The following is a 26,235-nucleotide window of genomic DNA, read 5'->3' as shown; positions in this document are numbered from 1 at the left end:
TGTTATTATTATTAAAAACATCTTTGTGAGTGTATCAGGGTCATCACGGCACAATGAGCCATTTTGATTTCAGGCAACACAGAATCCCAAACAGCTCCAGATGAACCTGGAAATTATTGCCAGCGTTTTGTACACTGTTCATGCACCCACAACTCCCACCTGCTAGTGACTTAGCAGAAATAAAACAACAGGCTGTTGAAAGAGGGAGAGAATATAAAAGAGAAGCATACCTGCCAGGAACCATCAGCTTATATTCAGCTTCAGTGAACGTCTGAGGTTTGTTTTCATTCATTAAAGGTGCTTCTTATGATCTCAAAACCTTATAAAATGAACTAAAACTCTGAAGAAACAACGGCTCGACTTACGTCCCAGACGTCTTTGTGCTCAAATATAAAGTGGCACTGAAACAGGGCCGGGCTGGACCTCACATGATGCTGCTTTAAACCACAGGACAGTGCAGTGACATGACCAACATGAGGCTGCCAGTTATTCAAGCTACTATTAGCTCAGACTTTGTTCAGAATTCATGGTGTTAATTTAGTAGTCTTGTTTTATTTTGGTAAGTAGAAGAACGCACTGTACAGTTTTTTAATTAAAAAAAAAACAAAATGTATATTAGTCGGCCATCTTTCAAACTATCCATGCTATAAATTACAAGTCTAACACAGAAAAATGTAATGTTGTTTGGGGCGGACAACTGCATACATTTTACAAGTAGTTTTACTTTGAAACGTTTTCGTAAAAATTCGACTTTATTTTTAGAGCTACTTCCGGTGTCAGAGGTCACCATCCGGGCTGAAGATGGCGGCGCCCGATGAGCTGTTTTGCTGGGAAGGAGACTGGGGTTTACCGTCGGTCAGCACCGACTGCCTGGTGGTTCTGGTGAGTGTCCGCTCACACAGACACCGGACCGGTCCCCCGGCTTCGTGCCCGGGGTCGGTCACGCACAGAGATGCGGGTCGGTTGCTGCTGGCGTTAGCATGCTAATGATTCAGGGAGCGTGGGTCCATCAGCTGGAAACTTATCGATCACCTACGTAACCATTAACTGATCAACGTGCACGTCCTGTGAAGTAATGTAATTCATCTGAATGCTGCTGTGGAGCTCAGAGCCGAGGTTTGCTCACCGATCAGTGTAAAAATAATAAGAATATTGAACTGTTCTGATCGTTATCGAGGATCCTATTGGCTCGGGACAGTGAGGCTGCATCACCTCATCAACATAAGTCTGCACGTCCCCGTTATTTCAGCCTGTCCGGTTAGTGAACCTCGGTGCTGGTGGTTCATAAGCAGGAAGTTTTGGGTTTGAAGAGGCGGGTCGAGGCTGCTTTTGCCTCTTGTGGCGGCTTGAATGACAGCAGTGCCGGTGCGGTGATAAAAATTCAAGATGCCACAACGTGATTGCAGCTTTTTTAAAAAAATTTTTTATTAAACATTTGAACAAATGTACAGAATCATGTGGCATGTATACACAATAAACACATCAGGTTTTACATATTTAAAGGCACACAATGATATGTAAGCTAAAGATAATACTTCACACGTTAAACGGAGAAAGAAATGTAAAAGGATAAATTAATTAGAAAAAAAAAAAGTAGACAAAGACATAGGGGCACTAGTTCTCATCAAAAAAAACAGTTCTTCATAGGCATCCAGGAGCTGTACACCATGCTTGCTTTTAATCAATTTTAAGGCTCTCAGGTGGTTGTCCATTAGAAGACATTTAAAGGCTGAAAAGTTAGGTTTTCTATTTCCCCATTTACAGGTGTGGATGAAGGATTTTGGAAGGATTAGCAGGTTGTTAAGTATAAGGTCAGTTCTTCTGTCTCTGAAGGTGATTCCAAATATTATATCCTCCCTTTTTAAGGGATGGGGTAGGGAGAGTTTTGTTGAGATCCAGTCCTAAAAGTTTTCCCAAAATGTTCCAGTATGCACACAATAGAAAAAGAGATGGTCTGTTGTTTCAACGTCATTGTCACAGAAGGTACAGCTGTTTGTGTCCAAGTTGAATCTTTGTCTTAACAGATCCCTGGATGGAAAAATGTTATTGAGAATTTTGAAATGTATTTCTTCAGCTTTAGGACTTAACGGGTATTTTAAGGTAAGCAGCACTTATTAACCTCTGATTCAGGAAACAAATTTAAAATAGAGTTTCTGTTTGGTCGTGCTGGAAAAATAAGATTAGTCAGATGCAGACGCATTCGTTTGTTAGAGTTACTTTTGTCCAAAAGGTTTACTCCATAAATTTGAAGTGCAGGTAATTGAAGATTAGCTGTTTGAGTGCTTATATTTTGAACTAAATATTTGACTGCAGTAGGGATGGAGTTCAATACAGTATTAAACTGAGTACGCGAGCAGTTCAAATTATACAGTGAGCAAAAATCTTCATAGGACAACCAACCTCCATTGTCATTTAGAAAATGTCTTATGGACCAAATACCTTTTTCCATCCAGTGATCCAAATACAGAGACTTAGTTCTATGTAGCACATATCTATTATTCCATATGGGAGTTTGGTGGGGAGTAAAATTGTGCGTGTACATAAGTTTCCAACATAACACCTGTTTGTGAAAAGAGGATAGCTTAACAGGGAGTCTGTTAACACCAAAGTCACACCTAAGAACAAAATCCATGCCTCCAATTTTTTTAAATACACCTTTGGGGAGACAATGCCAGATACTATTACCATTCATTAAAAAGGATTTCAACCAGTTTATTTTTAAAACCGCATTTAAACATTCAAAGTCAATGGCTTGCAAACCACCATCTTTAAAGTCTTTTACCATGTTTGCTTTCTTTAAGTAGTGGACTCGGTTTCTCCATATGAAGTTAAAGTTTAACTGATTTATAGCTTTAATGTATTTGTTGGGTATGGCCATAGAATATGCAGGATAAATACAACGTGCCAACGACTCCATTTTGGTCAAATAGGTTCTCCCGAACAGTGTCAAATCTCTTTGAAGCCATCTGTTTAACTGAGATTTGCATTTCTGGATTTTATTTTCTATATTAACAGTTTCATTGAGTTTAGCATCTTTAGTAATGAGAATACCAAGGTACTTCACTGAGGATTTAATGGGAATACCGTAAGCTTTTGTGAGATTAGAGTCATGAATTGCCATCAGTTCACATTTTTGTAAGTTTAGAGTTAGCCCTGATGCTTTTGAGAATGTATTAACTAATTCAAGTACTTTACGGGTTTGGTCCAGATTCTTTAAAAAGATTGTGGTGTCATCAGCTAGTTGACTGATTATAATTTGGTCGTCAAAAACTTTCAGTTTAGGTATGTTTGACTGTTTTATGAAGATAGCCATCACTTCCACAGCCAAGATAAAAAGGAAAGGGGAAATATTGCAGCCCTGTTTTACTCCCCTATTAATAGTGAAGCATGGAGAAGTACCATGTGGAAGTGCAACTGAGCTAGTGGTGCCATTGTAAAAGCTTTCGACTATTCTGCAGAAATTGGGCCCAAAATCAAACACGTGTAAAACTTTGAAAAGGAACTGATGCTCTAACATATCAAAAGCTTTGTAGAAGTCCAGGAAAAGGATGAAACCTTTATCTTCAATCAAATCCCTATACTCAAGTAAATCCTGCACCAGTCTGATGTTATCGTGTATAGATCTTTTGTACATGAACCCAGTTTGTGTTTCAGAGATAACATTTTTAAGACCTGTTTTTAATCTGTTTGTGAATACATATGTCAATAATTTGTAGTCACAGTTTAGGAGCGTGATCGGTCGGTAGTTGTCTAAAACCTTGCTGTCTCTTCCTGGTTTTGGTATAAGGGTGATGATACCCTGCTTCATACTGTGTGGAAGTGAGGTGTTGCATATGATTTCTTTAAAGACCTGAAAAATAAATTCTCTGAGACAATCCCAGAAATGTCTATAGAAATTGGCAGTGAGGCCATCAGGGCCAGGAGATTTATCAGGTTTCAAGCACATCATAGCACTGTCTAGTTCTTCTATACTGATATCTTTGTCACAATATTCCTTGAAATCCTCAGTGATTTGAGGGATAGAGTCTTTGACTTGGCTTAACAGGAGGTCACAATCTTGGCTTGAGAATGAAGAGCAATAAAGGTTTTGATAAAAGCTGCTAATTTCTTTTGCAATTAGAGTTTGGTCTGTACACTCCTCATTGTTAATAAGGAGGGATTGTATGTGTTTTTTAACTTGCCGCCTTTTTTCAAGTCTGCAGAAGTATGCACTGTTTTTTTTTCTCCTTCCTCAATCCATTTGGCTCTGGATCTGATGAATGCACCCCGGGCCTTCCTTTCATAGATGGTGTCCAGTTTAGATTGTAGGGTCAGAAGGTTATTTTTGTCTGCATCAGTTAATGTCTGTTTAACACATAATGAGTTCAAATCTTTTACTAACCTTACTTCTTCCAGATCATTATTTTTTTAAGGTTTTTGCTGAATGAGATGGAGTGAGCCCGTATCTTATATTTTAAGAATTCCCATTTTCTGGTGTAGGTCATTACTGAATCATCTAGCAGGATCTTTTCCACTAGATTTCCCTGCAATAGAGATCATAATTTAAGAGATTTGCATTGAATTTCCAGTACCCTCTATGTCTCAAGTTCTCAGGAAGAGGAGTAATTGATAAATTAATGCTGCAATGATCCGTAAGAGGAGATGGAGACATATTACAATCTGATGATATTTTGAGAATATCATCTGTTCCTAACCAGAAATCTATTCTTGATCTGCTTGATGCATCAGATTTAAACCAAGAAAACTGTTTTTCGTTAAGATGTTTGTCTCTCCATAAGTCAATAAGTCCTAAGTTGTTACAGAAATCAGACAAAGCACGATTTGGATGGGGGTTTGCGAATTTGTTCGGGTGTCTATCAAGGCCTTCATCCATAACCATATTCCAATCCCCACCTATTAAGACATAATTAGTAGGAAATCTTTGTTTAAGTTGTTCAACATTTACCTCAATAATTTCAAGAAGTACCTTATTTTTTGAGATGTTACAGTAGCCGTAAATATTACCTAGAATTATTAGTGAGTCCTCGATTTGTAATACGGAGAGAGACCAATGGCCGTCACTGTCATGTTTTGTATATATTATTTTCCCTGGAAAGTTATTCAGTAATATAGCCACACCTGCTGATTTGGACGTACCATGCGAGTAAATTATCTGATCTCCCCATAGGCTTGACCAACATTTTTCATCAGAGTCTGTTGAATGGGTTTCTTGAAAAAGAATACAGTGTGGATTTTTGTTTCTACAGTACAGAAACATTGCCTTCCTTTTGACATTTTCTCTTAGGCCCCTTACATTTAGTGACATAAACTTAAGATTAGTTTTTAAAGACATAAAATGAAAAGAGTAAATAAATTCTAACTACACAAACCTAAAATTGAAACTTTTTGTTAAGATAAAATGAACTGAAGGCAAGCCCTTAAAACACCTTGTTATAAGGTAAAATGTCCTTTTACCTTATAACAAGGAAAGATCTACCTTACATCCACAAACATCATTGAACTTAACTTAAATCAACTCCTTTTACATTCGAGTGAAAACAGAAATCACCACTGGAGCGCAAATAAGAGAACTGCTATGGCATGTGCAACTTAGGAATATTCAACAATAGTGCTTTTATCTTTTTTTCGTTTTTAAACCATGTAACCGGTGCAATAAAGACGCAATAAACAGAATGATTTGAAGTCTCAAAAGGGAGAAGAAGCTTTGATCACCTTGCCATCGATTACAGCAACATGACCTCTATAAAAGGCCACCTTACCCTGGGATCTGGCTTTTGTAATCTTAGGCCACAGTTCTTCTCGTGCCAGCCGGTCTTCCTTTATGAAATCCTGAGCAAAACGGAGACCTTGTTCTTTGCACACCGCTGAATCCTTCGTCACTTTCCAGATTGTGTCTCGATGGTGCCTCCTGGTGAACTGTAGGATAACTCGACGGGACCTTCCCTCTTCTTTTTTTCCCCCACTCGGTGGATTGTGTCGATCACATCTTCTACCTGGTCTGCCCATCTTGAAAGAAGCTGTTCTGCCTTTTCTCTGAGATTTTCTCCTTCTTGCTCTTTGAGACCCGACAGCCTCAGTTTTTCTTTCAGAGCTGTATTTTCCTTATTCATTGTAGCAAACTTCTGTTCAAGGTTTTCCGCAGTAGATTTGCAGTCAGCTATGCCAACTGTGTTCTTCTCCACTTGTAGTGTGATGCAGGTAAACATTTCAGAGTTTTCTTTCAGCTGCTTTCCAAAGTCATCAACCTTGCTATCCAAACCTTTAATGGCTTCTAAGACAGCAGCTAAAGAGACCTCACTCTCAGTGGCTTGCTTTTTAGCAGGAGGAAGTTTAGTTGGAGTCGCATTCAGTTGTCGTCTTGTACCGGTGGCACTTTTTGACATCTCCATTGGTGTTTCCACACGAGTGGCAGCTGCATAGTTATGCATGTAACGTTAGCAGTCGTCAGAGTGGGGAAATCTTTCTCATTAATGACGGACATCTTTCATAAACCTCTTATTTTCCCTTACTTTGAGACGTGGATGTTCGGCACTACCTTACGGGTAAAATGGTGCGCCAAGGGCCGGTCTATGAAACTTTAAGGGCTGCACGACTGGAGCTCAGAATGACACGTGTGCCCACGTCGCCATCTTGCCTCAGGCCCGTGATTGCAGCTTCTAACTTGTAACAGGAATGTTCTTTTTTTCTCAGATGTCTTCATCATCCACGACAGATATATTTGATTATAGATTTATAGGCCAAAACCAGTTTAAATACAGTCGATCGTTTTTGGAAAATACCAGAAACCACTTTTTGGTAGACGATCCGTTTTCTCAGCTCAGCTGTGGAGCAGTTATAGTTCAGCTCAGGTGAAAAGACTTCTGGTGGTTTTAATTAATACAGTCAAAATTTTAGAGTTTTAAACATTAACACAAGTTGAAGTTAAGCCAGAATTTCTCTCAGCTCGGGTTTAACAGAACCTGTTTTTACTGAACCTGCAGACCTGAACCACCTCCAGATATGCCACTAGCACGCGGTGGCCAATAGAGCCTCAAAATTATATCACAATATTTCAGAAGATTTCACTAATGGTATTTCTGGTGATATAAAAAATTGCTGAACATTTTAAATACTTTCAGGCAGCAACAATAACAAGTGCAGGTACATGGAGGGCGTTTCTCCAGTGAGCTGCTGTCAGTGATGACACGCTTCCTAAGTGTGAATCAGCACAGCTGGCCACACTCGGTGGAGGCGTTGGTTTACTTTTGGGTCGCACATCGTTTGTAACCTACTTAGTGATGTTTTTTTTTTTTTTTGTTGTTGTTGTTGATGATGTGGTGAAACAAGTTTGTTGTTTCCATCTTTAGTGGGAACAGTTTTCTTGTATATTTTGCAGAGCACTGTGCTTTATTGGAGGCTGTTGAAGTGGCTCTCTCTGTCAGACGGGCTGGGCTTGTCTCGTTGTTGCGCGCTAGGGAATGTTGCTATAGCAATTACATCACTATGACTTTATTTTTATATCACATAAAAATGTATACCGATATAATGATGGATGATATGAAATGACACAACTCTACAACTCGCTGAATACATGAACTCCCTAATCAGCAGAGTTGTTACAGGTGCTGCCCTTTACAGCTGACTCCAGTCAGCCCACAGGTCAGGGAGAGGAGAGCTCCAGTGCCAGAGCGGTGACTCTGTGGTTTGCCTGCTTACACCTGCTCAGTGGAGATGACGAAGAATATTTTTTTCAGCTGCCTGAATCTGCCAGTAAAATGTTTCTAATATAATTTTGTTGTTGTATTCATGGACATAAAGTAATAGTAGGCAATTAGTGAATTAATTAACCTTTTTCTTTCACCAACAAAGAGTAATTTGCCTTTGTGGATTTGTTCAGCAGCGTTTAAGCTCTAATGGCATGCAGTTCCTCATAGGACCACCAGATGGCACCAAAGTCTCTTTTACCAATATGTTCAGCCGGCTGTCTGTGGTTGATTTTTGTGGTTGACTTAAATTATTTATCATCAAACAATAAATTTTGTAGGCAAAATATTTTATTGTTAAATGTAAACTAGATGAAGAGTGAAGGTGAAGCAGCTGATTTGATTTCCCGTTCTCACCTGTGGACCTGAGCTCACATGCAGTGAGCTTCCTCCACAGGGTGTCTGGGCTCAGCCTTAGGTGAGGAGCTGAGAGTAGAGCCATTACTCCTCAGCATCGAAGGTAGCCAGTCGAGGGGGTTCAGCATCTGACTCAGACCAACCCATAGTCTCCACAGTCCCAGCTGGACATGTCTGAGCACCTCACAAAGGAGGCATCCAGGACTCATCCTAGTCAGAAGCTGGAACCAACTCAAGTGGCTCCTCTCGAGAGGAGGAGGAGTAGCGGCTCTACTCTAAGCTCCTCCCACTGGACCAACTCCTCGCCCTGTCTCTAAGGGAGAGTCCAGACACCTTTCAGAGGGATCTCACCTGATTTATACGTCAGTCGCTGTGAGGAGCATCATTTGTTTGAGCTCCTGATTCTGCATGCATGCACCAACGAACTGAAACTAAAAACTGACACTGCTGAGCTCAGTCTTTATGCATATTGTTATAGACATATTTTATAGACATATTTTATCTTATGGTTTAACTTGTTTTATAATTAGAAGCAGTCCAGTATTGCATCCTTTGTATGCTGCTAATGCCCTTGTACTCTCATAATTTCCACCAACAATAATAGTTTTTGATGTTTCATATCATACATTTCTAATAGTCTGTGTCTTGGTTTTAATGCCACGCACTCAGTGAGGTTGGCATAAGCGTGTAGCTTTAGGGGAGGGTTGGACCAGAGACTGAAGAGTTTGGCAGCTCTGCCTTCAAGCTCAGACCGGTACAGACTGGTCAAGCTACCTGCAAATGCTGCACGATCTGTCGATCGCTCCTTTCTCTCCTCGCTTGTGAACAATTAAACTGCCCCTCCTGAGGCACCCTCCCCAGCCCTTTTCTGGCAGAGAACCATGGCTTCAGACTCGGAGGTGCGAGTCATCTCACACTCAGCTGCAAACACATCCAGTGTGAGTTGGAGGTCATCGCTCAATGAAGCCAGCAGGACTACATCATCCATCTTGGCTAGAATCTGCCCGTAAAAGTGAGGATTTCTACCATCATGTAAAAGCAGCTTGTCTTATTAGTCATTCTGTTCATGCTGAAAAATGGCAGATTCGTCCTTTAAGTGGAGGCATCAGGTGTAGTTCAAGACTGGTGACCACCCATAATGCTTTGTGGCTGTAAATTTTCCATTGTCGACGTGGTCTTGAGATCCCGGTGACAGTGTGGGTACAGTGATCCCCGCCTGCAGACCGCACTGAGGGCCCCAGTGATTAAACCTGTTTGAAACATGTTTGCGTTGGACTGAGATCAGACAGCAGAGCAGCAGTGCAGGCTGGGTAATGACGGGCGTCCTGTGCAGTGGTTGGAAAACGCCAATGTGTCACTGCTGCTGTTTTTCCAAACCACTGTGGGAATGTGAATCTGCTGCTGCAGTTTAGTTCCAATCAGTGCTTTACTTGGTTTTCATAGTCGGGTATAAATCATGCGTTAGTCGGGTTGTGACAGACAGGACAGGAGGCGGGGCTTAGCTGTCCACACAGGTGAAAAAAAAAAGAGACTTTCAGCACCTCATCATGACAAATGATGTCTCACTGTTGGACTGAGGCAGCGTGATGAGTGTGTTTTTCCTTGAAGTGTCTCCAGCTGAATGTGTGTCTCAGTCAGAGTTGTTATTGGAGGGTATTAGCGGAGGCGCGCACAGCTGGACGGACGCAGTAATGACCGACTGAGTCTGAGCCTGTGAACGTTACATAAGAGCAGCTTCTACAAACTGCCTCAAAGATGAATTTTACTGCATGTTTTTGTCAGCAGGAGCTCCTCCGCAGGATAAACTTCCTACAAAGCCAAATTCATTTCAAAGTGGACCGATTCTTCATGTCCTCATTTTCTGTCACACATTTGCCCCTCCAGATTACACACTGTCACAATTTCTTGTAATGAGGTCAGTGTTGATACAAGTAGTCCCTGTAAGCCAAAAAGTGAACGCTCCAGACACTTCTTTCTACTCCTAGATCTATATGATGTCATCGAGAGGAGAGGTCCTGAGGGGTGGGGTCGGGCGAGGGGTTTTATTTCTTTTTTAGCTCGGCTGTTTCAAGTAAAAACTCGAGGTATTGTCATAGCCGCCGCCGCGGCGTCTGTTCCACAGGAACTTTAACATTGTCCATAAATCGAGAGCGATGTGATCTAGGATGTTCAAATTTACACCATAGATGCATCTACAAAAAAAAATCTCAGATGAGTTTGAATCGTGGCGACCTTGACCTAAAGTTAAAGGTCAGAGGTCGAGAACAATCTCACCTAGAATTCAAATTCACGCCATAGATGCAGAAAGTTCAAGGCAGACCCATCAAACTTTACACATTTGTTCACTGCCTTTACTATAACGACACACACACACACCCCCCTCCCCTCCCCTGTTACGAGGCCAAAACAGCCTCAGCGGAGCGTTTGTTTGTTTATAAGTTGTAAAATAAGTTTCATACATTCTTCACCAAACAGGAAAAAGTGAGTTTTTTGATTCCCTGTTTCATTAATGCCATGTGGGGAGGCTTTCCTGCATATAAAAAATGTTGGCACATTTTTTATATTTAACAATTGCTGTCATATGCATTACCACAAACACTCATTCTGGGCCAGTAATAATCCTACACATATTTGTAAATGCCTATTAAAAAAGACAGAAAAAAACTACATAACAACATGACCATTGTTCATAAGTAACAAAACCAAAGGATACATTTTATTTAATCAGTTGTAAATTGGTTCGATGCACTTTATTCAGCAAGAGTTAACTTTACTACCCCAATTTCCCAGCATTTGTGCTATGTGTATACATTTTGGGCTTTTATTGTGAAAGGCAAAGCCTCTGTTGTACGGGGCAGCCAATCAGAGGAAGAATAAGAATATGGAGCTGGAAATGAGCAGGAAACAGCAGTTTTACAGCATTTTAGACTATTTTTAATTTGTGTATTTATTCGTTATACATATTTATTTATTATACATTTATCACATAAAACAGCAACACAGACTCACCATGATTACAACATTTTTATTTGTGATCCTGGACACTTTTTTTTTTTTTTTTTTACCTACATTCAACTTTGATCTGTTGATTTCTGAGTTGTAGTCTTATGAATATCTAAAAGAAGTGTTGAGTTATTTATGTATTTGTTTTTGTGCCACAAAAGCCAAAATGAATAATCACAAAACTGGCAAGTCACCAGAACAAAATATTATTAGTTGTTGGACTGTTTGTTCCAATACGTGCTCAGAATTTCACGATCAGTGAAGTCAGTCCTTACTTTGCGTTTCAGGGGTTTGATTTGTTTAAATATTATAACTATTGCCTTTTTTTTTTTTTTTTTAAGGGCTTATAAATACAGTTAGTAATATTATTATTCCTAGGAGTCCTGCTTCTACATTGAACCGTTTAGCAAAAAAAACTCAATATTTCCCAAAATCCAGACTGTCCGTGATGTCTTTCAGCGACAGCCTGGAATGCGTTCCTGAGGTCGGCTCACTTTCTGCCACAGCTGTGTGGAACAAACAGCTTCACTTTCATCATACTCTGACTTCACTGCTGCACATTTATGAGGAAATTCTTCCTCATTTTTTCTGGTTGTAAAAGTAGAACGAGGCTCTCGATTCAGAGTGAAGCTTTTTTCTTTTTTTAAAATTTTATTTCCAGAAGAACTGAGTCACCTCCAGCTTTACTGTAAGAGCCTGAATCTCCAACTTTGTCCCACTGATTACTAATTCCTCTCTGACTTTTTTCCCCATTATAGACAATGAACAAGACAGAAAACACTAAAGCTCATTGAAATGAACCAGAATGCAACATCACACATTCATATCTGCTCATCAACATTAAGCACAAAATCTCAATCAGCTGCATATTTCTGCCATTCCTGAAAATGCCCCCCACACCAGCAACTGAGTCCAAGGATCCCAAAGAATGTCTGATTAGATTGCAGTATGTACCTGAGAACATCAATACAGCATCACCAAATTTTTACGTTTTTTTTTTTTAAGGGAAGTTTCTTTTTGCCACCAAAAATTTATTTATTTTTTGTTACTCATAACTCGAAATTTCATGATCCGTATCTCAAAATTTTGCGTTAATAAGTCGAAATTTCAGCTTATCCGTGTGATTCACAAAGCTCTGTGAAAGAGGTCATTTCCTCGTTACGCGGAAGCAGATGACGCCAACGCATGCGCAACCGGGTAGCAACAGTATCAGTTAGCTCGCAGTGTATAGCAAACATGAACAAATTATCATCAGGTTTATGACCTTTGAATGCCTTCTAGCTAATAAAAGGTCAGGAGCCAGTGTTTTCATGTTGAACTGTTGGACAGCTGATGCCTCCTGTTTCCGGGTAACAAGGAAATGACGTACCTTCACGGAGCTTCCTGATTGGCAGAGTTATTTTCTTAAAATTTCAAGAAAATAACTCAAAATTTTGAGTTATGGATGGCAATTTTTTTTTCCTAGTGGCAGAAAGAAGCTTAGAAGGATTTTCACACGTATCCTAAAAGTTTTTGATGAATCCTGCGAACAAACAGAAAAACCAAACTAATTACCAAATGTTGTGCTCTTCTGTGATGAACTGGCTGATGGGCTGAACACAGGTTTTAGGAAGCTTTTAGATGTTAATGCAGCGGCTGTTTGAGCTTCAGCTCTTCCTGCAGTTTGGCTTCAGTCAGCAGGACTCTGATTAATGAGCGTCCTTGTCCTGTCCTCAGTGACTAAAGAGGTTCTTTCAGTCTGCAGCTTCTGCTTTTTCAGAGGTTTTTCTGGTCAGATCTGTGGAAAATCTGATTTACCATTACATTGGTCCCATAGATGAGCGCTGCTGCAGACTGACAGAGCTGAAGGAGTCCTGGAACTTGTCTCTCTGAGTTTCCTGTGAAGACATCGTGTCAGTGTGGCCTGAGTGGTTTCACTCATGCTGCCTGCTTGGCTCTGCACATGGAAATGTTGGTTGGTCCAGCACTGTGGTTCAGACTGAAATGTCTCAACAACTGTTGAATGGGTTTCTTCTTAAAGGTCCACCAGCAGGTCAAAGCTCCTGCAGGTCCAGCACAACAAAGGAAGGCAGAAATATGAAGTATATTTAAATGTACCTTTAAAATTAAAGATATAGAATAAATCATAAATTGGATTCATTTAGACTGTCAGGTACAAAATGCAGATACTGAACTCCCACACATTCACTCTCATTCATCTGGAATTATTTCTAAGTTATGATGCTTTTAAGAAACACTTTCTAAGATTAATGAGCCACAGACATGTTGGAAGATTAAAAGATAATTCGTGCAATGCATGTTTCCGAATTCACCATTGCACTGCTATAAATCAAAGTTTTGCTTGCATAATTTATGCCCCCTCTGTCCACCTACCTCCTCTTGCTCTTTGAGGACATCCTGACATTCCCAAACCAGCATAATGACTTTATGCTGGTTGTCCTCATTGCCTTCGGTGCTGAGCCCTAAAGAAGCCCTAACATCATCAATCAATATTTTCACATTCACTCTCAGCTCTTTCTTCACCACAGCAGACCAGTACAGCATCCACATCACTGCAGATGCTGCAACCATCAGTCTCCCACTTCACTTTTCCTCCACTTGTGAACAAAACCTTTGACCTCAACGAAGATACCTGATCTCCTCCAATTAGAGAGGCAGCACTTCTCCAGCTTGTGTTCTATGAAGCCAGTAGGACCACATCACTCATAAAAAGCAGAGGCATGATGCTGAGGAAACCTTCTACTCCTTGGCTAGTTATGAAATCAGTGACCAGTCTAATGCCTGACGGAAACATGTCTGATACTGAATTTAGGAAGTAAAAAAAAAAAAATCAGATTTCAGTGTATTGGCCAATATTCTCTGTACATAACAATCTTAGAGTATGTTAAAATGAAACTACTGTCATTGTTTATCAACTTTTCAGCAGCTGTAATGCAGCTCCGCTATATGTGCTGCAGCCTGAGAGGATTGTAGTGAATGGAGCTGGATGTATTGTGATGGGTCCTCTACCAGAGGCCTGGGAGCTTGAGGGTCCTGCACAGTATCTTAGCTGTTCCCAGTATGGCGCTCTTCTGGACAGAGATCTTGGATGTTGTTCCTGGAATCTGCTGGAGCCACTCTCCCAGTTTGGGGGTCACTGCCCCAAATGTTCCGATTACCACGGGGACCACTGTTACCTTCCACATCCTTTCTCACTTTTCTCTGAGGCCTTGGTATTTATTGAGCTTCTCATGTTTCTTCTTCTTGATGTTGCCGTTGCTTGATGTTGCAACATCTATCACTATGGCCTTCTTCCTCTGCTTGGCCACCACTACTGTGTCACCAGTTTGTCCATCTATATGTGGAAGACCCACAGGATCTTAGCTCAGTCATTCTGCAGATGTTTTCCTGTATACCACTTGGTTATGGCGTTCCATGTTTGCCCAGCCTGCTAGCATCTTACACCCTGCTGTCACACTATATTGCCAAAAATATTCGCTTGTCTGCCTTCACATGCACATAAACTTGAGTGACATCCCATTCTTAATCCATAGGGTTTAATATGATGTCGACCCAACCTCTGCAGCTATAATGGCTTCAACTCTTCTGGGAAGGCTTTCTACACTCTAATTCATCCCAAAGGTGTTTTGTTGGGTTGAGGTCAGGACTCTGTGCAGGCCAGTCAAGTTCTTCCAAGTTTGTCTTTACGGTCCTTGCTTTGTGCACTGGTGCACAGCCATGTTGGAACAGGATGGGGCCATCCCCAAACCGTTCCCTCAAAGTTCCCACCTAATTTGTTGTGTCTGTTGTCCTGTCACCTCCAACCAGTCGTAGCAGATGACTGCCCCTCCCTGAGCCTGGCTCTGCTGGAGGTTTCTTCCTGTTAAAATGGAGTTTTTCCTTCCCATTGCTCACAGGGAGTCCTGTAATTGTTGGGGTTTCTTTCCATTATCATATGGTCTTTACCTTACAATAAAATGCATGTTGAGGTGACCATTGTTGTGAATTACCACTATATCAATAAAATTGATTTGACTTGAATTGTGTTTTTTACCTGTTGCTGTGTTTTTTCTTTTTTAGGCCTACGCCCAATTTGCTGGAGCTCCTCTCAAACTTCGAAAGATCTCTAACCCCTGGAGGAGTCCCAGTGGTGAGAGCTACACTGCAGACACATGAAGAAGAAGCTCTGATTTGGTGATGGTGTTCATGACTTTTTTTCTATCTTCAAAGGTTCTCTTCCTGCTCTGAGGACCAATCAGAAAGAAACTCTGTCCCGACCCTCTGACATCATCATCCACCTCAGAAAACAGGTAACTTAAAACTCGTTCTCAGCATGCCTCAGGGCTGATAGACACAAGCAACACACGTTCTCTTTAGCAGACACATTTATATATGTTCTAATGGATATTTTGCAGTAAAAACTGTCACTCTCTGTATTGATGGGATACAAAAGAAGAGTTGAGCAATAAAACTCTGATTTCCACTTGTTACTTCTACAGTCAAAACTCTTTCCTTTGCTGTGGACTCAGCTGTGTGCAGTGCTAGACTTGTGTGTGTGTGTGTGTGTGTGTGCGTGCGAGCGTGTGTGTCCTTGCATGCGTGTGCATGTGTATGTCTTTGTGTGTGTGTCTGCAGCCGGTTGGAAAAACTCATTAAACAGGAAGCTGCAGCCAGAGACACATTCCAGCAAAGCTGATAATTCTCTTAAACCTCAGCAGGAGAAGGCAGAAAGAAATCTGAGGAGCGCTGTGAGGCGGACTTCCATCTTTATAAATGGACAGTGTAGTGAAAAAGCTTGTTGGGTCACTCTGACCCCAACCTGGACACGCTATTATCATTAGACACAAGTGCGTTACATATTTCACAGTTGTAACATGAAGAGTGACGTGAATTGCTGAGGTCTCAATGACTCACACTTTGGAAGTGTTCAGTTTGGATGCTCTGTGATCACTTGTTGTCCTGAATCAGATTATTAGTGTCAGTGTGCATCTCTGCACCTGCTCACTACTATAAAATTAGCCAAAATAGCTTTTGAGCTTCCAGGTTTGCTTCCGCCTTGTGTGGCCTGCTGTTAAATCGGAGTCTCTTTTTTTGACATTTGTGCTTAAATATTCTCAAGGAAGAACCTCTTTAATCTGGTGATAACAGCAGTTTCATGTAAGTGGAGCAGAGGCCTCCGAGGCAGCTCAGCCTCCATTCAGCAGCTGGAACACATTACCCAGCATGCTCGGTGCCTTCGCGATGCGGTAGGTTGTTCAGAAACCACAATGACAGGAAAGCTGCTGAAGAAGCTTGGAGGAGAAACTGCTGAAAAGAAAACTTCAGGCTCACCGCATGCTCCTCCTTTAGCTCCTGCCATCATTCCTCTTTTTCCTCTATCCCCATGACTTAAAAAAAGATTTTGTTTCTAATCTTCTTTGTTGCTTTCTGTGGTTATTTTGCCCCTCGGGGGCCTGGGCCTGTACGAGGAGGACCCGCTAAGTTTTCTCTTCGTGCTGCATGCACTCAGCTGTTTATCGGAGGGACTTATTGAGCGTGAATTCACCAACAGCTCATTCTGCTTTCCCTGCTGCCGCTGTATACGGCTGCTTGTGCTAATGAGGAAACATGGAAGCAGCTCAAACCACAGAGACGGCAGCAGGCCTATAAACCACCCAACACACACTAAAACAAACACCTTCAGCTCCACTTGAGTCGTTTCTGCAGACGAGTGAAGCTTGAAACAGAAGCTTTAGAAACTGAGCTCGACTGCGACCAGCAGCTACAGTCTGAAACTCAATCACCCACTTTCTTTGCTCTGATTCCAAATAAAGATAGGAAGCAGTTTCCAGTTCATCAGAGAGCTTATTGTAAAACTTACAGCTAATAATAATTGTGCATGTCCTAAACCCTGTGGACATCCCAGTTTGTTTGTTTTTTAGCCCATCCAGTCAAAGAATGATCAAACCATCTTTAGGAGCGAGTAATCATTTTCTGAATGACTTTATCAGTCTCTCATATTGCTGTGGAGGAAATTTGGTCCACTCTGCTTTACAGTGTTGCTTTAGTTCATCGAGGTTCAGGGAGAGGCAGCATAATTGAGGTCTTTAAGATATGGTGGGATAAATAAATTCAGACTTTCAAAGTTATTAAAGATGTGTGCTGTACAGTCATTCCACCCTGGAAGAACAACAGTTCAAATAATCATCAAAAGTTTAAGTCTGGTGGTTTTTATTTTTTCTTCCCAGAAATATAATGCAGACTACGACCTGTCGGCCAAGGAGGGAGCCGACAGCCTGGCCTTCATCTCTCTGATGGAGGAGAAACTCATGCCGGCTCTGGTGAGATAAGTTTCTCTGTTAACGAACTGAAAGCGTGCTTCTCTCGAGTTTGCTCCTGAATCTCTGGATGAATCCTCTGTAGATTTACGCGTTTTGGATCGAGCCGAAGAACTACGTGGACCTGACTCGGCGCTGGTACGCCGAGCACATGCCGTTCCCCCTGAACTTCTTCCTGCCGGGACGGATGCAACGACAGCAGCTGGAGAAACTGCGACTGCTGCGAGGAGACGAAAGGCTGGAGGCGGGAGAGGAGCTGGAGAAGGAGGTGAGGACATGGCAGGAGGTCAGGAGGGAGCAAACCTGCATGAACCAGCTCTGACGTACCAACGTCACAGGGACCAGAGGTCAAGATGCCATACTGGACAGGCTTTCAAATCATTCTCCAACTTTAGAATATTAATTTACTTTAGGCAGTAAATTAATATTCTTCATTAATCTTTTTTTATGTTTGTGAAATAAGTGAAACCTGTCTATCTGTCCTGCTTTTGTTTTCTTTCCTTCCTCCTTTCCTTCCTCCCTCTGACTGATCTGTCCTGCAGTCTTTCATTTTCCTTCCTTCCTCGATAAATCCTAGTCTGCTTTGTGTCTTTGTCAGTTACAGTCTGTGTATGTAAAAAGAAGCAGAGACGTGTTGTGACGTTAATGTGAATGTGTTGATGTGAAAAACATTTCCCCCTGAAATGAAGCTGCAGCATGAGAATAAAAACTGGGCTCACCGTGTGCATCGAATGTCTAACAAACCCACAGAGTCCAGGAAGACCTCGGCCTTTGTGTCCTTCTGAGAGTTTTTGTGAGGGAAACACTGACTTTAATTCTGCGTGTCAGCCGGCTGCAGTAACATCAGAACATGCGGCGGCTCCGCAGTTTTCCAGTTCAGACGCAGATATCGTTTCCATGTGTTCGGGCTGCTGAAGTGGTTGGAACAAATCAAGAGTGAAAGGAAAACTTTCTGTCAGTGTGGCTTTCTGTTGGAAAACTGCAAGAAAAAGCGGTCTGCTTTGGACAAAGGTCAGAGGGCACACAACGTTCAGGGGAAGGTAGTTAAAAAGCGATTTGTTCTTGTCAGGGTGGAAACCTTCAGTCCACTTTTCAGGAATGACTGAAAGCTGAAGTCGCCTATTTTCCAGAGTTGTTTCCTCTGTGCTGAGTTTTATTCCCCGTCAGGTCTTTACCAAGATAAAAACGTCATTGTGGATGTTTTATAGACGCACAGTCTGGCTGAGAAGCTGTTCTTCCACCAGCAGAAACCAGTCAGGTTGGAATTTTGAGTATGTTAAAAAAAAAAAAGAGGGGGGGGGGGGGGGGGGGGGGGGGGGGGGGGGGGGGGGCAGGGTGAATTACAGGAAAAAAGTCAGTCATGAGCCCTGAGAGTGATAACTTCACTCGGTCTGATGGTCCATTCAAGAAGAGGACGTGACCGACATCTGAATCACCGAGTTTGGATATTTATGATCGACTGGGATCAAAGTAACAGCAGGGTTTCTGTTGTGCTGGTGGGCCTGTAGCTGTGATTTCTACACCACAGTGCCCCTTTCTGCTGCTTTTCTGTCTTCATGTGGGTATAGACCGTATCAGTGGCAGCTGACGAGGACGGCAAAAGGAAAAAAAACCCTCAGTGGCACGCTATTAGCTGCTTATCTCCACTTTCAAATGCCCAACTTTAACCTAAGCAGTCATTTGATATATATGAAAACAGTGACTGTGGGCTAGGGAAGAATCCAGTGCATAGCCAGCTCTATTAATTTGGAGAAACTGTCCCTTTAAATGGCCCAGAGTTGGTGATACCTCTGTGTGGTCTGAGGTCCAGTCGTGCAGTAAAAACACTCACAGGAAGTGAGTAATTCATTTATTCATTTCTAGCTTACCTTTTAATATGTTTGTTATTTCCTAATGTTTTTAAAGGTCACACTCTGTGTCCATGCACACAATAATGATGACATAATCACTCATGAAATTACTGCTGTATAAAAGGCGAATGCTGAGCTGAGTGTTTCCACCATTCCCGTTTAGAATAGAATAGAATAGAATGCCTTTTACTGTCATTATACAGGATGTACAATAAGATTGGAGGGCCACTCCTGTTCAGTGCCATGCAATAGAAAATCAAATTCTCTAAAATAAAAAATAAAAATATTATAATCTAGTATAATCAAGAAATATACAGAAAGTAAACAATGTATAAAATATACAAAAAATAGAATGTATAAAAATATATACATACATTGGTGCATCTGTACATTGTAAGAAAAGTAAATAAGTGCATACATATAAAAATGAAGATGATGAATATTGCACTAGTGAATGAATACTGGATATTACCAATATAGGAATGGTAGATATTGTTCAGTATGAATAATATAATATTGCACAGAGATGTGGGTGTTGCACAGTTACAGTGGGTGAGTGTGTGAGTTCAGGGTGGTGATTGCTCTGGAGAAGAAACTGTTCTTGAGTCTGTTTGTTCTGGCTTTGATGCACCTGTAGCGCCTGCCAGAGGGCAGCAGGTCAAACAGGTCAAAGCCAGGGTGTGAGCTGTCCTTGATGATGTTCCTGGCTCTGCTGATGCAGCGGGAGGTGTAGATGTCCATCAGGGAGGGGAGAGGGCAGCCAACGATTCTTTGTGCTGTCTTGACTACCCTCTGAAGCCTGACCCTGTCTGCCTCAGTGCAGCTGCCGTACCATACTGTGATACAGTACGTCAGCAGGCTCTCAATGGATGAGCGGTAGAAGGTCAGCAGCAGGTTTGAGTCCAAGTTGTTCTTCCTGAGGACCCTCAGGAAGTGAAGTCGCTGCTGAGCCTTCTTGATAACAGCTGTGATGTTATCTGACCAAGAGAGATCAGCAGAGATGAGGACACCAAGAAACCTGAAGGTGTGGACCCTTTCCACACGCTCGCCGTTGATGTAGAGGGGGCTGGGTCAGTCCTGTGCTTCCTGAAGTCGATGATGATCTCTTTGGTTTTCATGGTGTTCAGTACCAGGTTGTTCTCTGAACACCAGGCTGTCAACTTCAGGACCTCCTCTCTGTAAGCTGCCTCATCTCCCTTTGAGATGAGTCCGACCACTGTGGTGTCGTCAGCAAATTTGACGATGAGGTTGTTATTGTGGGCCGGACTGCAGTCATGGGTGTAGAGGCAGTACAGGAGGGGGCTCAGCACACAGCCCTGTGGGGAGCCAGTGCTCAGTGTGCGGGTGGAGGAGAGATGGGGGCCAAGTCTCACAGTCTGGGGCCGGTTTGGGGGGGGGTTTAAGAACAGTGGGACAGTTCTCTATTTTCAGTCACTGTTACGCAGCGTCAGAATTTGGAAAGCTTTTCTGTTTGTTGGGATCACGTTTAAGTTTAAAATGAGATTTAAAGAGGCTGGGTCATTTCACTGATTCACACTGAAGTCTATTTAATCACTGCAGATAAACGGGCTTCTCAGACATTGTTGTGTTCACTTTTTCCCAAATGTATGAACAAAATCCTGATCGCTTTACTTAACCAGACTGTAACCCTCATGTTGGAGAAACCCTTTCTATATTACCTGCCAAAGACAAACAATCCCACTAATAATTTCTATGAGTTAGTGAGCTGGGTGTAACCTGAGGGAGTCCTGACCTTAAAGGAGTCAGTTTCTCAGGCCTGAACAAAAGTATTTATATGTTCTCTTTGGTCATTTGCTTCTGAAGGTCTCCAGAGGAGACGTTAACAGCTCTCTGGAGTTGTAAAAGTCATCACATGGTCGAAACCTTCAGTTAAAGGAGTTGGACAGCAGACCTTTAACCTGGGCTGTGTTAGTTCTTTGCTTTAGCTAATTTATGGCTGCCTTTGGGTCTTTAATGCTTCGTGTCAATAGTAGTGAATCAGAGGAGCAGCTGCGTACACAGTGAGACGAGGAACAATAAACGGCAGGAAATTTACTCCATGCAAGGAGGACCAAGGTCACGGGCACGATACCCAAGCAGGTCAAGACTCATTGTACTGTTGGCTGGTTGAAGGTTGGTAGGAGGTTGCCACAGAAGTCCCCAAGATTAAAAAAAAAATGATGCTTTTTAGGTAGGACTGCAGCTATTGATTATTTTAGTGATGGAGTATTCTGTCGATTATCCCATCCATAAATCGAGTAATCGGATAAGAAATACTTTTGTCTTATTAATGAGCAATAATAAATACTCAAAAGAACATGGACCGCTCATTGGTTTCTATTTTAGAAACTGCATCAAGATGTTTTTAATAGTTTAGCTGCACACATCTGCCAGAAACCCCCCTACCCCCAAACCCTTTCACTGTATTTATGTCACATATTAAAGTCATATTTAAAAAACATTTTCTTAAATGCAAAAGTACATAAATAATCAGAAGTAATGTCAAAATAAGGCTTTCAAAGGTAGGAGGCAAAAAAAAGTCTTGTGACAGGTTTTTATCTCCTGGATGAGTTAGAGTTGATGTGTGTATGTTTTATGTGTCTGTGTGTTTAAGTGTGCTGTTGAATGAGTGAGTGTGTGTGTGTGTGTGGTTTGTGGTGCCTGCAGTGAAGAAAAGCGAGCGTGTCGGCGTTCTCAGAGCTCAGGTTTGTCCGGTGCTTCGACTCGATGCAACGTTAACTGCTGCAGAAAACAGACGTCGTGATAGTGTTGATGTTAATAATTATTATTAATAATAGTTCAGTGTCCAACCCAACAGCCCCAGATCAGTGGCTCAGAGTCTGAGTGGCCTGTGTGTGTTTGTACTGGTGTGGAAAAATGCATGCAGTTTTTTTGTTAAAAACTGGGGTCTGCATGGAGTTAATATTCTAATACTTTTTATGAAATGAAATGCTTGTAGTTAGGTGGCGTCCACGCCGACTCTGCTTCAGAAGAAAAAAGGTGTTTGAGATGCAGCAGGAGGTTGAAAAGGTTGAATTCCTAGTTTTCAGGCCAAACCAACATGGCAGATTTGGACCCTTTTTTCAGATATTGTGATCTATAAACTGAAGGTTTTGCTTTTGACCCCCAGTTTTGCGTTTCTGCGTGTGTCTCGTGTTTTTTTTTTCAGTTGTACCGAGATGCAGCCGAGTGCATGAACCTGCTGTCCCAACGACTCGGCTCAACCAAGTTCTTCTTTGGAGACTCGTGAGTTCATTCACACGTGAACATTCAAACTGAACAATCACAAGAAGTTGGCTTTTCCCATTAGCACACTTGCAGTACAGTGAAAATGATGATGATGATGGTGATAAAGCCTTTACTAGACGTGTTTCAGACATGTCCATCCTGGAGGAGACCGAGGGCATGCTGGAGAGATGCCTCTAATTTTATATCTAATTTTTTATGCCTGTGGACACCCTGTGTTCATAGAGGTCTGACCTATTTCACAGGCCTGTTTATGCATTACTGTTACATGCAGTGGGTGCTGCATTACAAATGAATGACACCAGATTATTAGACTTTACCCGTAACAAGACCTTCTCCCTGCAGGCCTTCATCTCTCGACGCCTATGTTTTTGGCCACTTGGCTCCCATCCTGAAGTCCAAACTGCCCAACGGGAAACTGCAGCAGCACCTGAAATCCCTCGACAACCTGACAAACTTCTGCACCAACATCCTGCTGCTCTACTTCCCCAAAGATGGCCGAGGTGAGGTGCACAGCAGAAGCTTTTCTGTCCCTCAGTTCAACTTTGTGTGCAAGAGCAGACTTCTGATTTCCAGAAAGAGGCTGGATGCCGTCCTGCTCACTTCACGGTTTTAATCTTCTGACAAATTGTTTGCAGACTTTAAATTCAAACTCAAAGAATGAGGTTTAACTTTTTTTCGTCTGAAACCGTTAATAAGAGCAGTAACATGAGTTCAAGTCTGACAGCATTTTTTGCCTCTGAGATGCTTTGGAATCGTTTATCTGCCTGAGATTTATGGGACATCCTGTAAACCGTCACTCTAAACAGATTGTCTCATTTTAGTCTAAAACATGTGTGAATGTTTTCTGCAGTTTGACTTCTGCCATCACTAATGATGAAGGAAGATGACATCAGACAAACATCTTGGGGGAAAATGTGGCGAGGCATTTCTGTAGCATGCAGGAAAAAAGACTCCAGATGATGATCGGATCAGAGTTATAAAGACACTGATTGTTTTCTCAGATTTTGGAGCCTCACGTAGAGGTTTTTTGTTGTTGTTTTGTGGTTTTGGTTCTGAATCTGACACCAACAGCAGCTCAAACATCTGAAAAGCTCTCAGGTCTGCTTCATTTTAGCATCCAGTGTATTTCCAGTAGTTTGAATGCTTGTGAGCGACGACATCAGTGGAAAAACATCCTGACCCGATTCTCCTCTCATCCCAAATTCATGTTTGGTAACGGCGCCAAATTCAATTCAGTTCAATTCAATTTCATTTGTAAAGCACCAGTTCAAAGTGCTTTATACTATAGTACTATAAGCTATACTTTATACTATGAGGTAAATGCACTACATTATTAGAGAGGGAATCCAAAAATCAGATAATCCCCTGACGTAGCATTGACTTTGACATTTCATGGTCTTTGCTGCCGCTCTCTTCCTGTGTATGAACCCTTCAGGTTAGATTGTTTCTAACTTTGGCAGCGTTGCTGTATAATCTGAGTTTCAGCTGTTAGGTTCAGGCACTCTAACCTAAAAAAAACAATCCTTTTTTTTAAAAAAAATTTAAATTAATATTGATGTGTTCAAAAGTCAGATCGTATAATAGCGTGTGGTTAGAGGTTAGTGTACTTGTTATCATCATCAGGGAATTTATGCTTCTGCTTTAACTCTACACCACAGGTACATCATACCCACACACCCTGTGCCATAAACCACGTTGCAACCTTTAAAGCACCCACCTTGAATTATAACATGTCAACAAAGCACATCTCTGCATTTTCAGATAGACTGTATACCTTAGTGTTATAGCTTTAATAATGGGACATCAATACATTGTAATTTGGCCCAAGTTGTGGTCGACAACTTGGTTATTGCTCCTGGAAAATTTTACGTCAACACATAACCGTTTATACTGGTGCATAAAGCAGGCAGGAATGTCTGCAGGGTGCTCCTAAATGATGGGCATCGTAACTCAGGAAAGTCAAAGAAGGAAAAGAATCAGAGGTTTTTACAAGAGTTCCAACAGTTTCCCATCACTGCAGTGATTTCCTTATGTGCCATGTGGGAATCTCTGTGCTCCTGCACTAATATGCCAGTAGACACAGTCTGCACACTCGTACTTCCAGCCCAACCGCGGTGCGTGCTTCAGGTTGAAAAACTCGGAAAGTACACAACAGGCCAAAATGACACTGAAGTGCAGCAGCAGTTGTCATTTTTCAAGCGTGCTGTTGTTAGCAAAGTCAAAGGCTGCTCTCTCAAACAGAGCAGTAGAATCATAGATGATGATCTCTCCATTTTTTTTTTTTTTGTTCAGAGAATTTGTGTCAGAAGATGACGTCCCAGTCTGAAGGCGGAGACTTTGACCACGTCCCCAACAAGCGGAGGAAGCAGTTCCTGTCTGCTCTGGTGGCTCTGGGCGCCATGCTGAGCTACGCCTTCCTGACTGGCATGGTATCGATCCAGCACATCCAGCACGGGGCGCTGGAGGAGCCGCCAGACCTGCAGGACATGGGATCCCACCACAACCACGAGGAGGAAGGAGACGGCTGAGGATGACAGGCAGAGGCCATTGTGGGACTTCATGGACAGGAGTGAAAATATTCAGGATAAGATCCAGGTGGTGTTACATGAAGTTTGGGTGCATCTCACCAAAGCTACAGGAAGAGTCAGTATGAAAATTCTGAAAATAAAAAATCATTTATCAACGCACACATGAGCCTCTGTGGACAGGAAGCGGAGTTTGGTGCTGGTGTACGGACAGAAACTAATTAAAGGCAAAGTGGAGTCACTTGGTTTTGTTTAGTTTTCTTACGTTCAGTTGGATTATTGCTCTTAATATGAAACATAACATGGAGTTTTTTTAAAGGAAAGTTAAATGTTAAACATTATTTTCTTGAAGTTCAGCACTTGACGGTGCCCACTGCTCACACATTGTTTTCCTGAACATGTTTCTGCCTTCAGCATAATTATCACATGAGAACAGAAAAACACAATAAAGCTTTAAATAAAGACTAATGGGTCCTTCAGTCTTCATGGGGTGTTCAGAGAGCTGCTCACTCAGGTTAACTTGCTGTCTTGTGAGTCCACTCAAACTCAGCAGCAGCTGTTCTCACTTCATTTGCAGTGATCAGCAAATGACTGTGAGGACAGAGAGGAGGTAAACAGGCCGGACAAATGGCCTAAGGGCAGGACAGTGACTAAACAAGCAAATATGACAACAAATCATTTTTATTTATTTTCTGGTATCAAAAACTGGAGAATTTCACTGGATTTGGTCTGAAGTGCCACCTTTCTAGTATGATAACATGTAAGTTATCATACTTCTACCTAACCCAGCATCCCCCTCTGTCACACCAGCCCTCTACATGTCCTCCTTCACTACATCTATTCCTCCTGCCTGGCAGCTCCAGCTTCAACATCCTTTGTCTAGTAGATCCTGTGTCCCTCCTCAGAGCTGTCCCCCTGATGTCCTCTTTCTAATCCTGTCCATCCTGGTCACTCCCAGTGAAAATCTTAACATCTTTAACGCCGCCATCTCTGTCTTGCTTCTACAGACTTTCATTCCTCTTCTCCCATACCTCCACCTCTCTAGGCTCCACCTGCCCCCTACTCTCACTACAGATCACAGTGTCATCTGTAAACATCATAGTCCATGGAGACTCCTGCCTGACAGGTTTACAGTCTCCAGTGAGTCCCGTGCATGAACCCCAGTCTTTGTGCCATTTGCCGATACGAGTCTTTTTTTAGCGCTGCAGTCTCA

The 26,235-nt window shown here is 42.0% G+C and overlaps 1 protein-coding gene across 1 annotated transcript; it reads left to right on the top strand.

Moving 5' to 3' along the window:
* Positions 1-773: 773 nt before the first annotated feature.
* mtx1a (metaxin 1a) lies at positions 774-25,479 on the top strand. Its single transcript, XM_030750258.1, has 8 exons — positions 774-882; positions 15,162-15,231; positions 15,312-15,391; positions 17,309-17,401; positions 17,484-17,666; positions 22,418-22,494; positions 22,840-22,997; positions 24,790-25,479. Exons 1-8 carry the CDS (start codon positions 802-804, stop codon positions 25,023-25,025), a joined length of 978 nt encoding a protein of 325 aa, XP_030606118.1. The 5' UTR covers positions 774-801; the 3' UTR covers positions 25,026-25,479.
* Positions 25,480-26,235: the final 756 nt, after the last annotated feature.

Source organism: Archocentrus centrarchus, chromosome 16 (genome assembly GCF_007364275.1).
Source record: "Archocentrus centrarchus isolate MPI-CPG fArcCen1 chromosome 16, fArcCen1, whole genome shotgun sequence".
In the NCBI taxonomy this organism is placed as follows: Eukaryota; Metazoa; Chordata; class Actinopteri; order Cichliformes; family Cichlidae; genus Archocentrus; species Archocentrus centrarchus.
This window is presented reverse-complemented; position numbering and strand designations above follow the sequence as displayed.

What these genes read in the sequence shown, in the direction of transcription:
- mtx1a (XM_030750258.1), top strand. Translation starts at nt 802, where the DNA reads ATGGCGGCGCCCGATGAGCTGTTTTGCTGGGAAGGAGACTGGGGTTTA. An exon ending in GAGAGGAGCTGGAGAAGGAG is followed by an intron (nt 17,667 to 22,417) that starts GTGAGGACATGG and finishes TTTTTTTTTCAG; the next exon opens with TTGTACCGAGATGCAGCCGA. An exon ending in CTTCCCCAAAGATGGCCGAG is followed by an intron (nt 22,998 to 24,789) that starts GTGAGGTGCACA and finishes TTTTTTGTTCAG; the next exon opens with AGAATTTGTGTCAGAAGATG.